General features: G+C 36.2%; 1 protein-coding gene across 1 annotated transcript; it reads left to right on the plus strand.

Moving 5' to 3' along the window:
* Nucleotides 1-588: 588 nt before the first annotated feature.
* Nucleotides 589-1,554, plus strand: LOC101113314 (olfactory receptor 52N5). Its single transcript, XM_004016632.3, is given in 1 exon segment — nucleotides 589-1,554. A coding segment is annotated over 1 exon segment (966 nt).
* Nucleotides 1,555-12,015: the final 10,461 nt, after the last annotated feature.

Below are 12,015 nucleotides of genomic sequence, written 5' to 3' on the forward strand. Positions count from 1 at the left end.
CACACTCGAGTACTCTTGCCTGGACAATCCCATGGATGGAGGAGCCTGGTAGGCTGCAGCCCATGGGGTCAGTGAGAGTTGGAAGTGACTGAGCAACTTCACTTTCACTTTTCACTTTCATGCATTGGAGAAGGAAATAACAACCCACTCCAGTGTTCTTGCCTGGAGAATCCCAGGGACGGGGGAGCCTGGTGGGCTGCTGTCTATGGGGTCACACAAAGTTGGACACTACTGAAGCAACTTAGCAGCAGCAGCAGCAACATTATTCAATCTTTCTCTACCTCAGTATCTTCTTTCATTTACTGACAAAACAAAAACCACAATTTCGCAATTGTGGCTCTAAAATTACATTTATATTGTTTACAAAACTTTAAAATATTCTGTAATATTTATTTATTCAATAAACTGTGCATTTTCATAATCACTATTATTCAAAATTGTTGGTACTGTTATAAACATAATTTTACGCCAAACTGAAATCTACATTCTCAAGGACAATCTAAACTAAATTTATATATATTTTTTGTTTCTTCTTCTAGGGTACAAACTTACGGATGGAAAAAATAGAGTCTCTTTATTGAATTAGTTATGGTGGTTTCCAACAATTCATGTGTGCCCCCCAAATATTTTATTCTTAATTGAATTCCTAGTCTGGAAAGAGTACATGTATGGATCTCCCTCCCATTCTGCACAATGTATATCATCTCCCTTGTGGGAAACCTTGGCCTTGTGTATCTCATGCATCATGAGGAGTCCTTACATCATCCAATGTATTTTTTCCTGGCAATGCTCTCCCTCATTGATCTCTTTACCTGTACCACTACTCTACCCAATGCACTCTGCATCTTCTGGTTCAATCTCAAGGAAATTAACTTCAGTGCTTGTTTAGTCCAGATGTTCTTTGTCCATGGGTTCACAGGTGTGGAGTCTGGAGTGCTCATGCTCATGGCTCTGGACCGCTATGTGGCCATTTGCTACCCACTGCGCTACGCTACCATACTCACTAACCCTATCATTGCCAAAGCTGGACTTGTCACCTTCCTGAGGGGTGCATTGCTGATGATTCCTTTTCCATTCTTGGTTAAGCGTTTGCCTTTCTGCCGAAGCAATATTATCTCCCATACATACTGTGATCACATGTCAGTGGTGAAGTTATCCTGCGCCAGTATCAAGGTCAATGTCATCTATGGTCTGGTGGTTGCCCTCCTGATTGGAGTGTTTGATATCTGCTGTATATCTGTATCGTACACTATGATCCTTCGGGCGGTGGTCAGTCTCTCCTCAGCAGATGCTCGGCAGAAAGCCTTCAGCACCTGCACTGCCCATATATCTGCCATTATTGTCACTTATGTTCCAGCATTTTTCACTTTCTTTACTCACCGTTTTGGAGGACACAGTATTCCCTCTTCTCTTCACATCATTGTGGCTAATCTTATCTTCTTCTTCCCCCCAACTCTCAACCCCATTGTTTATGGGGTAAAGACAAAACAGATTCGAGACAATGTCATAAAGCTCTTGCAGGGTGTGAAAAGCGCAAGTACTCAGGACAGTTGAAATGAGATGGAATAAAGATGCATGAAAAACAACAAAGAAGAAACTCATGTGTGATAGTGTGTCTTTTCTATGATCTATGTTTTTTGCAACTACAGTGGGAGAAGTTACAGATAATTCTGGATTTATATTCCATTGACTCCCATGTTTTTTTCCTCTATCGTTAGTTTGAACCAAGTCATTGATATTGGTTCATTACAACTTTCCTCTTAATGTATTCATGTAGGATACTGTCTTAACCTTTTGAGAGTTAAGTGTCTTGTTTGTGATTATATCTTCCTTTGTTGTTCAGTTGTTAAGTCATGTCCAACTCTCTTGCAACCCCATGGACTATAGCCTGCCAGACTCTTCTGTCCATGGGATTTCCCAGGCAAGCATACTGGAGTGGGTTGCCATTTCCTTCTCTATGTAATTGTCCTTATGGATAAGAAATTAAATGGCTTTTCAGGACATTTTCTAGGCTAGGCAGCCATTGAAGTTAAAATTCAGTTTATGAATTACACTGATAGTATACAGGCAAAATGGCAGTCACTGAATTTTTAAAAAATGGCACTTAGTAAACATCATATTATAAAAAGCATGCAGACCAATTTACTGAAGAAATAAATATGCAATCTATAGCTTAGCTTTTAAAAACAAAACATGCAATATACATCTCAAAACAGCTATATTGTTTCAGAATATGGATTTATTTTTCCTTTACTGATATTGAGGCTTTTTCTCTATTAAATAAAATGACTTATCTATAATGCCAATGGAAACTACGTAAGTAATGCTCACAACTGCCAATTTTGTAAAAACATCTTGGATATAACCTCTCCACTGTCATTCCCAATTCAATAATTTATTTTCTTGGTTCACTGATAATCAATCATCTACCTTGCTTCTCCCCTTCTACCTCAGGAGTTTCTAATGCAACATGCATTGAGGTATTGTCCATGGAGCCCTGAGAACCTTAAGACCATTTGGGAAAAGATGTGTGAAGTCACAACAATTTTCATAGAAATATTAAGGCATTTTTGACCTTTTTTCCATTTCATTCTCTTACTAATGTACAAAGGGATTTTCTAGAGTCCATATGATGTGAGATTAATGCTATAAAAATTAAGTGTGTCAACATTTGGAAGATCTGCATAGTACAGTGAGCCAATATTTCCAAATGACGAATTTTGATCCCAACCAGGGGATCGAATCCACACTTCCTGCATTGGAAGGCAGATTCTTTTTTTTTTTTTTTTTTTTTTTAGCAGGTGAAGAGTGAATTTATTAGCATTGAATGCTTATGAGAGATTTAAGCAAGCCAGTAAGGGAGCATAGCCCTGAGAACAAAGAGGGCTACATTTTTATTTTATTTTATTTTATTTTATTTTTTTATTCTGAACTTATTCTTTTTTTTTAATTTTAAAATCTTTAATTCTTACATGCGTTCCCAAACATGAACCCCCCTCCCACCTCCCTCCCCATAATATCTCTCTGGGTCATCCCCATGCACCAGCCCCAAGCATGCTGTATCCTGCGTCAGACATAGACTGGCGATTCAATTCTTACATGATAGTATACATGTTAGAATGCCATTCTCCCAAATCATCCCACCCTCTCCCTCTCGCTCTGAGTCCAAAAGTCCGTTATACACATCTGTGTCTTTTCCTGTCTTGCATACAGGGTCGTCATTGGGAAGGCAGATTCTTTACGGCTGAGGAATCAGATTCTCAGTTAATGATTCAAGCTTATACCGAATATTGTAGTACTGACCATAATTACATTACACTTTTAAAAAAATGAATTTTAAATGATTTCAAAACATTAGAGTTTTAGTTTTGTGGAAACTGGGCTCATATTATTCTGTGGGAGACTTATATTAACACAAGAACATGGTCACTTATTTATAAGTACAGTTATCATACTACATGTTGCCTATTCCCATTTCTAAACTATAAAAAATGCTTCTTGCTCACTAGTCGGTTCTCAATTTTACACCTCATTTCTTTCCCTAATATGATGGTTTGTTTCTCCAAATAGATTTTCTTATCTAAAATGTCACAAGTAAACGCCTCTAGAAATGAAGCAAGTATATTAGATTCTCATCCTGAGAACAGTGGGAAGGAAGGTGAAAAGCAACCACTGTGATCATGAAGAACTATTTTCTTGTATTTCCCCCACTTCTTCTAATTATAGGCGTTGATTCATACCTGACATCCACCATGAAAGAACCAAAGGATCTTATTTGCCTTTTTTTTTAACTAGGTTAAAAATGTTTTTAATCCATTGCATTTCTATCTGATTAGAAATTGAAGAAAAATTCAAATACCATGCACAGTAGCATCAAGGATATAAAAAGATACAAAAGAATAAATGTAACAAACCTGTGCAGAATCTCTACAAAGAAAATTACGAAAAATCACTACATAATCATTATTGGAAGTCACACTGTGTTGCAGGCTGAGAAATGGGCAAAAACGTTTTCAGAAAATTTAGTCTTTTACAGCACTTCTGCCTTTAATTGTGGGGTGGAATCAAGCCAGGGTTTCTGAGGATAGAATAATGAATTCATGTACACTCAAAGTCTCTCTCTGCTTTATCCTAGCACAACCAACCACAGCAAATACCATACTCTTAATCTCACGTTCATATGTCCTTAATACCTTAGTTTCTGGATAGCAAATAGCTGAATGCAATTGGGTCCAGGTGTTCAGGACATCAGTGAAAAAAAAAAAGCACTCTTCCATAATATCTGTATATTACTGTCCTCAACTTTTAAATCCCTTGATATTTGTACTATTGGATTGAATATTTAGAGATTAGGGTGAGTGCTATATATCCCAGAGGATGAGTGCAAAACACTCGGGATGTAACTACTGGTATGGGAATTAAGCTCATTTTAATTAGAGAAGGAAAAGTGTGGAAATTTTCCATTCTTACTATAAAGTGACACACAAGTAAGAGCATTTTTCTTCTGCATGTATCTATATTTGCATGCTTTTGTCTGAGATATATAAATACAGAAATGAAAATGATCGCAATTTAATGAGCATTAGAAATTTTAATATGTAGTTTTTACTTCTTTTTGTGTCACATCTCTAGCACACAAGTTGAAAACATCTACTATGTTTTGGAAAGTTTCAGTAACATGTACATTTGTTTATGTGTTCCTTTGTATATCTATTTTACTTTCAAGTGAGGATAATAATAAATATTATGACACTTTAGAGCTTCATCAACATTTCAGGCTTACTCTACTTAGATGTTAAGTTAGGAAAATTTAGATGCCCAAGTTTGAGATAACATGATGATGGTGTTAATGTCAAAAACAATAATAAAGCACAATGGATTCTAATTTTATATTCTTTAATTAGACAATAAAAGTAGTGGGTCTAAATGTTTATGAATTAAAAGAATAAAAAAGGTTTCAAAATTAGATAAATCAAAACCTTAAATTCTATAATGCAAAGAATCCCTGTGCCAGTGCAGGAGACGTGAGTTCGATCCCTGGGTCGGGAAGATCTCCTGAAGGAAGAAATGCAACGATCTCCACTTTTCTTGCCTGGAAAATTCCACGGACAGAGGAGCCTGACAGGCTACAGTCCATGGAATCAGAAGGAGTCGGAAATGACGGAGCATGCATGCACACATACCACATCTTCTTTATCCAGTCATCTGTTGATGGAGGCTTGTGTTGCTTCCATGTCTTGGCTATTGTAAAGAGTGGTACCATGAACAGTGGAGGGCATGTGCTGATAAATTTTTTAGTATATATTTTCTACATATGATTTTGAGAATAATGCTTGAAAAATATCATATTAACAAATAATTATTGCATTTGCAATTGACTTTATACAATAAGCAAATTTAAAACAGGATTACTCATCAGTATTATAATTAAATAAAAGTGTGATCTTGCTTCAACATATTTAACATTTTTCTATTTTTGGACATATATGTTCCTTTCAGTTCAGTTTACTCGTTCAGTCGTGTCTGACTCCTTGACCCCATGAATCTCAGCATGCCAGGCCTCCCCGTCCATCATCAACTCCTGGAGTTCACTCAAACTCATGTCCATCGAGTTGGTGATGCCATCTAGCCATCTCATCCACTGTTGTCCCCTTCTCCTCCTGCCCTCAATCCCTCCCAGCATCAGAGTCTTTTCCAATGAGTCAACTCTTCGCATGAGGTGGCCAAAGTATTGGAGTTTCAGCTTTAGCATCATTCCTTCCAAAGAACACTCAGGACTGGTCTCCTTTAGGATGGACTGGTTGGATCTCCTTACAGTCCAAGGGAATCTCAAGAGTCTTCTCCAACATCACAGTTCAAAAGCATTAATTCTTCAGCACTCAGCCTTCTTCACAGTCCAACTCTCACATCCATACATGACCACTGGAAAAACCATAGCCTTGACTAGACGGATCTTTGTTGGCAAAGTAATGTCTCTGCTTTTGAATATGCTATCTAAGTTGGTCATAAGTTTTCTTCCAAGGAGTAAGTGTCTTTTAATTTCATGACTGTAATCACCATCCGCAGTGATTTTGGAGCCCCCCCCAAAATAAAGTCTGACACTGTTTCTGCTGTTTCCCCATCCATTTCCCATGAAGTGATGGGACCAGATGCCATGATCTTAGTTTTCTGAATGTTGAGCTTTAAGCCAACTTTTTCACTCTCCTCTTTCACTTTCATCAAGAGGCTTTTTAGTTCCTCTTCACTTTCTGTCATAAGGGTGGTGTCATCTGCATATCTGAGGTTCTTGATATTTCTCCTGGCAATCTTGATTCCAGCTTGTGCTTCTTCCAGTCCAGCGTTTCTCATGATGTATTCCGCATAGAAGTTAAATAAGCAGGGTGACAATATACAGCTTTGACATACTCCTTTTCCTATTTGGAGCCAGTCTGTTGTTCCATGTCCAGTTCTAACTGTTGCTTCCTGACCTGCATATTGGTTTCTCAAGAGGCAGGTTAAGTGGTCTGGTATTCCCATCTCTTGAACAATTTTCCACAGTTTATTGTGATCCACACAGTCAAAGGCTTTGGCATAGTCAAGAAAGCAGAAATAGATATTTTTCTGGAACTCTCTTGCTTTTTCCATGATCCAGCGGATGTTGGCAATTTGATCTCTGGTTCGTCTGCCTTTTCTAAAACCAGCTTGAACATCTGGAAGTTCACTGTTCATATGTTCCTTAAGTTATAGGAAATAATGCAATAAATACATATGTTGAAAATAAATTTTGTACTTTTTTTCATTTTATTATTTCTTATGCAAGTGAAAATTACATACAATCAAACTACCCATTTATATGATTTAAAAATGCACAGCACTATATTGACAGAGCTGTGCAAACTTAAGCACTGTGTAATCCCAGAACAGTTGCAATTCCTCAAAAAGAAATCCATAACTATTCCTCAGTCACTCTAAATTAAACAATGCCCCCAGCCCCTGGAAACAATCAATTTACTTTCTGATTCAATAGATATACCTATTCTGGACACTGATATAATGAAGTTATACATCTTGTAGCATTTTCCGTATTTTTTTTCACTTAGCAGAATTCTTTCATCAATGCAACAACATGTACCCATACTTTGTCCTTGTAAGGAATGATAATGATCTCTTATGGTTATGCTCATAAATTCAGCAGGTGATGGATATTTGGATTCTTCCTATTGTTTTGGTAGATAATGTAGCTATGAACATTACTGTACATATTTTTGCTTTAACTTCTGTTTTGAATATCTTAAGTATACATCTAAGAATTGAATTTCTGAATAAGTTTGGAATTGTGCTCAACTTTTTGATTAGTTCTCAAGCTATTTTCCTCATTTATGATGTGACCTGATATTCCCACCATCAATATACAAGGGCTCCAATGTATCCACAAAGGTGCCATAACTCGTTAAAGTCAGGAAGCAACAGTTAGAACTGGACATGGAACAGACTGGTTCCAAATAGGAAAAGGAGTATGTCAAAGCTGTATATTGTCACCCTGTTTATTTAACTTCTATGCAGAATACATCATGAGAAACGCTGGACTGGAAGAAGCACAAGCTGGAATCAAGATTGCCAGGAAAAATATCAAGAACCTCAGATATGCAGATGACACCACCCTTATGACAGAAAGTGAAGAGGAACTAAAAGCCTCTTGATGAAAGTGAAAGAGGAGAGTGAAAAAGTTGGCTTAAAGCTCAACATTCAGAAAACTAAGATCATGGCATCTGGTCCCATCACTTCATGGGAAATGGATGGGGAAACAGTGGAAACAGTGTCAGACTTTATTTTGGGGGGGCTCCAAAATCACTGCAGATGGTTATTGCAGCCATGAAATTAAAAGACGCTTACTCCTTGGAAGAAAACTTATGACCAACTTAGATAGCATATTCAAAAGCAGAGACATTACTTTGCCAACAAAGATCCGTCTAGTCAAGGCTATGGTTTTTCCAGTGGTCATGTATGGATGTGAGAGTTGGACCGTGAAGAAGGCTGAGCACCGAAGAATTGATGCTTTTGAACTGTGATGTTGGAGAAGACTCTTGAGAGTCCCCTGGACCGCAAAGAGGTCTAACAAGTCCATCCTAAAGGAGACCAGTCCTGGGTGTTCTTTGGAAGGAATGATGCTAAAGCTGAAACTCCAATACTTTGGCCACCTCATGCGAAGAGTCGACTCATTGGGAAAGAGCCTGATGCTGGGAGGGATTGGGGGCAGGAGGAGAAGGGGATGACAGAGGATGAGATGGCTGGATGGCATCACCAACTCGATGGACATGAGTCTGAGTGAACTCTGGAATTTGTGATGGATGGGGAGGCCTGGGGTGCTCTGATTCATGGGGTCGCAAAGAGTTGGACATGACTCAGCCATTGAACTGAACTGAAGAATCATTATACTATATTTTAAATTTAATTTTTGAAAATATAAAAGGAGCCACCAGATGAAACAGAACTATCATTTCTTCTTCATAAATCAACAGAAAACATAAATTCCTAAAAAAAAAAAACAAAACCCAAAAACCTTTATCAAGAAATAGACAAAACAAAGTAAATTTCAGAAAGGCAGGAAAGGGATTTATTTCCCTGGTGATCCAGTCGTTGAGACTTCACCTTCCATTGCATGGGATGTAGGGAGCTGAGATCCCACGTTCCTCAGGGCCAAAAAAGCCCCCAAAACATAAAAAAGAAACAGAGGCTATATTATAACAATTTCAAGGAAGACTTTACAAAAAATAGGGAAAGAACTAAGGCAGCAATCAAACAAATATATTAGATTTGGAAATAAAACAATCATTTAAATGATACTACAAATTGAGCCTATTTTACTTGATAATATGCAAATGTTTATTCAATAAAGTTAGCCATTTCCTTCTCCAGAGGATCTTCCTGACCCAGGGATCAAACCCAGGTCTCTTGCATTGCAGACAAATTCTTTATCATCTGAACCACCAGGGTAGCCCATATACTGTTTATAGCCCATATATATTGTTTCCCCTATGGAACAATTAATGACATGTTTTACATTCATCAGTTAAACCTCCGTGCACCAAACTGTTTCATTTCCCTGTTTCATATAATTTTTCACAACCCAAATACTATAACAGGTTGAAATGGTTCACTTTAATAGTCCATAGTAGAAAATTTTAAAGTGGGAATTCACTTAAAGCAATCGCAACTTATTTGGTCCTCAGTTTCCTGTTTAGCAACTCTGGTGAGGACTTACACTAAAAATTTCAAGATGAACAAAGCCTTGTAATATTAATTATTGACAAAGAATGATACGAGTTTACAATATAAGAATGTGTTTCCTTACATATGAAAATTGTCATCAAGTTTCTTTCTTATGAAGCATGTAAATTTGTTTCTAATAACTGTATCCCATTATATTTTAAACTAAAGTTTTAATAAGGAAATTACAACAATTCATATGTATGCACATTTATATATTTGCACACATTATAACTGATTATTGTAGAATTGATAGATTTTTAAAATGCATTATTTATAAATATTTGGTAAGTGTATGAAAATTTTCAAAGTTGCTGAAAAAAATAGCATCCATATAAATTTCTTCTCAATACAATTGAACAGTCAACTCTTATCTCTGTGTCCATGCAAAAGAAAAAAGAAGGGAATTTAGGAAAAGCACGCTTGTGTGTGTACTAAGTTGCTTCAGTCATGTCTGACTCTTTGCGACCCTCTGGACTATAGCCCACCAAGCTCCTCTGCCCATGAGATTCTCCAGGCATGTTACTTGTGTTCTATTCCTAAAGATACAATTCTTAAATATGATAAAATATCCTATTTATGTCTTTCATGTTTCCTTTTAATAGTTCAGTTTTGATTATTAAACTTGGTTTTATTGTTACATGAGAAGTTCAGATATCATTAGTAATTCATTTGCAAAGCTCTGTTAAGTGATCAAGGAAAAGTGAAAGTGAAGTCGCTCAGTCTTGTCCGACTCTTTGCAACCCCATGGACTGTAGCCTACCAGGCTCCTCTGTCCGTGGGGTTTTCCAGGCAATAGTACTGGAGTGGATTGCCATTTCCTTCTCCCGCATTGTAGACAGACGCTTTACCGTCTGAGCCACCAGGGAACTCCAAAGCTTATACCAAATCTTGTACTATTTACCATAATTACATTAGACTTTGCAAAACAAATTTAAAATGATTTCAATGTATTTTACCTAAATTTTTCTGTAGGGAAAATGGACTCATGTTATCTTGTGGGAGACAAATGTATTGAAGTAGTTACGTTGACACAAGATTATGGTCGCTTATTTATATGTATAATTATACCACCTGTTGCTTATTCCCATTTCTAAACTCCATAGAAAATGTTTGCCTTCTTACTAACCAGCCCTCTATTTTACATTACATGTTCTTTTCCTAAAATGATGGCTTGTCTCTCCAAGAAGTTTTTCCTATATAAGATGAATAAAATGCAGTCACAAATAAGTGTCTCTGGAAATAAAGCATGTAAGTTAAATTCTTATTGTGAGAGCAATGGGAAGACAGGTGAATGGCAAAAGTGCTGTGACCATGGTCAAGAGTCATTCTCGCTATTTCCACATTCTTCACCCCATGGGGGTGATTCTTTCTTGATATTTAGTACAACAGATTTAAAGATAACTATTTGCTTAGAAAAATAGCTAGATATTCAAAGTAAACATGGAAAGTTACGCTGTATTGCAATTTGAGAATTGGAGAAATAACTATTTTTTCATGAAAACCTAGGTTTTGTAACACTTTTGCCTTCAACTGGGTATATGTAATGGAACACAAAGTTGTTTAAATATAAGCATAAATTAGTATACATCCAAAAACTCTCCACATTTTTGCTGCCTATGGAATTAAAAAAATATCCTGCCTTGAGTTCCTGTTTTGTATTTCCTTTATACCTTTATTTCTGGATAGCAGAACAGTGGGTTTGATGCAATCTGGTCCAGATGTTTGGATATTGGTCAAAATCATGTCAATGTATGGCAAAACCAATACCAATACATATTATAAAGTAAAATAAAATAAAAATAAAAATTAACACACACACACAAAATAAAAAATAAAAAAAGAAAAATCATGAATCTACAATATATATACATTCAAAGTCCTCAAATACTAAATCGCTTGATATTTGTACAATTGAACTGAATATTTTTTATTCAAAGGAATATTGCAAAACATTCTAGATATATGTGCTGGTATGGGAATTAAGCTAACTCCTCTTAGAAAAGGAAGAGTGGAAGCTTTCATTTTCATGGCTTAAAAATACTTCATGAATAAAAAAAAAATTATCTCCATGAATCTAGTCTGTGTGCTTGCATTAAAGCAATATATATGGGGAAGAGAGAATGAACACAATCCTATTTTAATAAATATTAGACATATTAATGTTTATTAAAATGTTCTGCTTCTTTCTTTGTAAGGATGTTCAGATAGTTTTAATCATACACACGTTCCTATGTTCTTTTATTCATTTATTTTTTCAAGTGAGGATGATGATGAACATTATAACATTATAAAACTTCACTAACAGATCAGGCTTATTCTAGGAATATTTTGATGGGCAAGTGTTAAGGTAATAATGTTGAGCATATATTGCCATATATAAAATAGATGGCCAGTGCAAATTTGATGCATGAAGCAGGGCACTTAAAGCCAGTGCACTGGGACAACCTAGAGGAATGGGGTGAGGAGTGAGGTGGGAGGGAGGTTCAGGATGGGGGGACACATTTGTACCCATGGTTGATTCATGTCAATATGTGGCAAAAACCACAATATTGTAAAGTAGTTATCCTCCAATTAAAATAATAAATTACTTTTTTAAAAAAGACAGTAATATTGGTGATGATAATTTAAAAAATAATAAAACACAATTGACTCTAGTTTTGTATCTATTAATTAGATATTGGAATTAATGCCTGTGTTTTTATTAACTGGAAAACATAATTTTGGAACTAGATATATCAAACCCTTTAAATTCTACAATGTAGAGGT

The sequence above is a fragment of the Ovis aries genome, chromosome 15 (assembly GCF_016772045.2).
Source record: "Ovis aries strain OAR_USU_Benz2616 breed Rambouillet chromosome 15, ARS-UI_Ramb_v3.0, whole genome shotgun sequence".
Taxonomy (NCBI): Eukaryota; Metazoa; Chordata; class Mammalia; order Artiodactyla; family Bovidae; genus Ovis; species Ovis aries.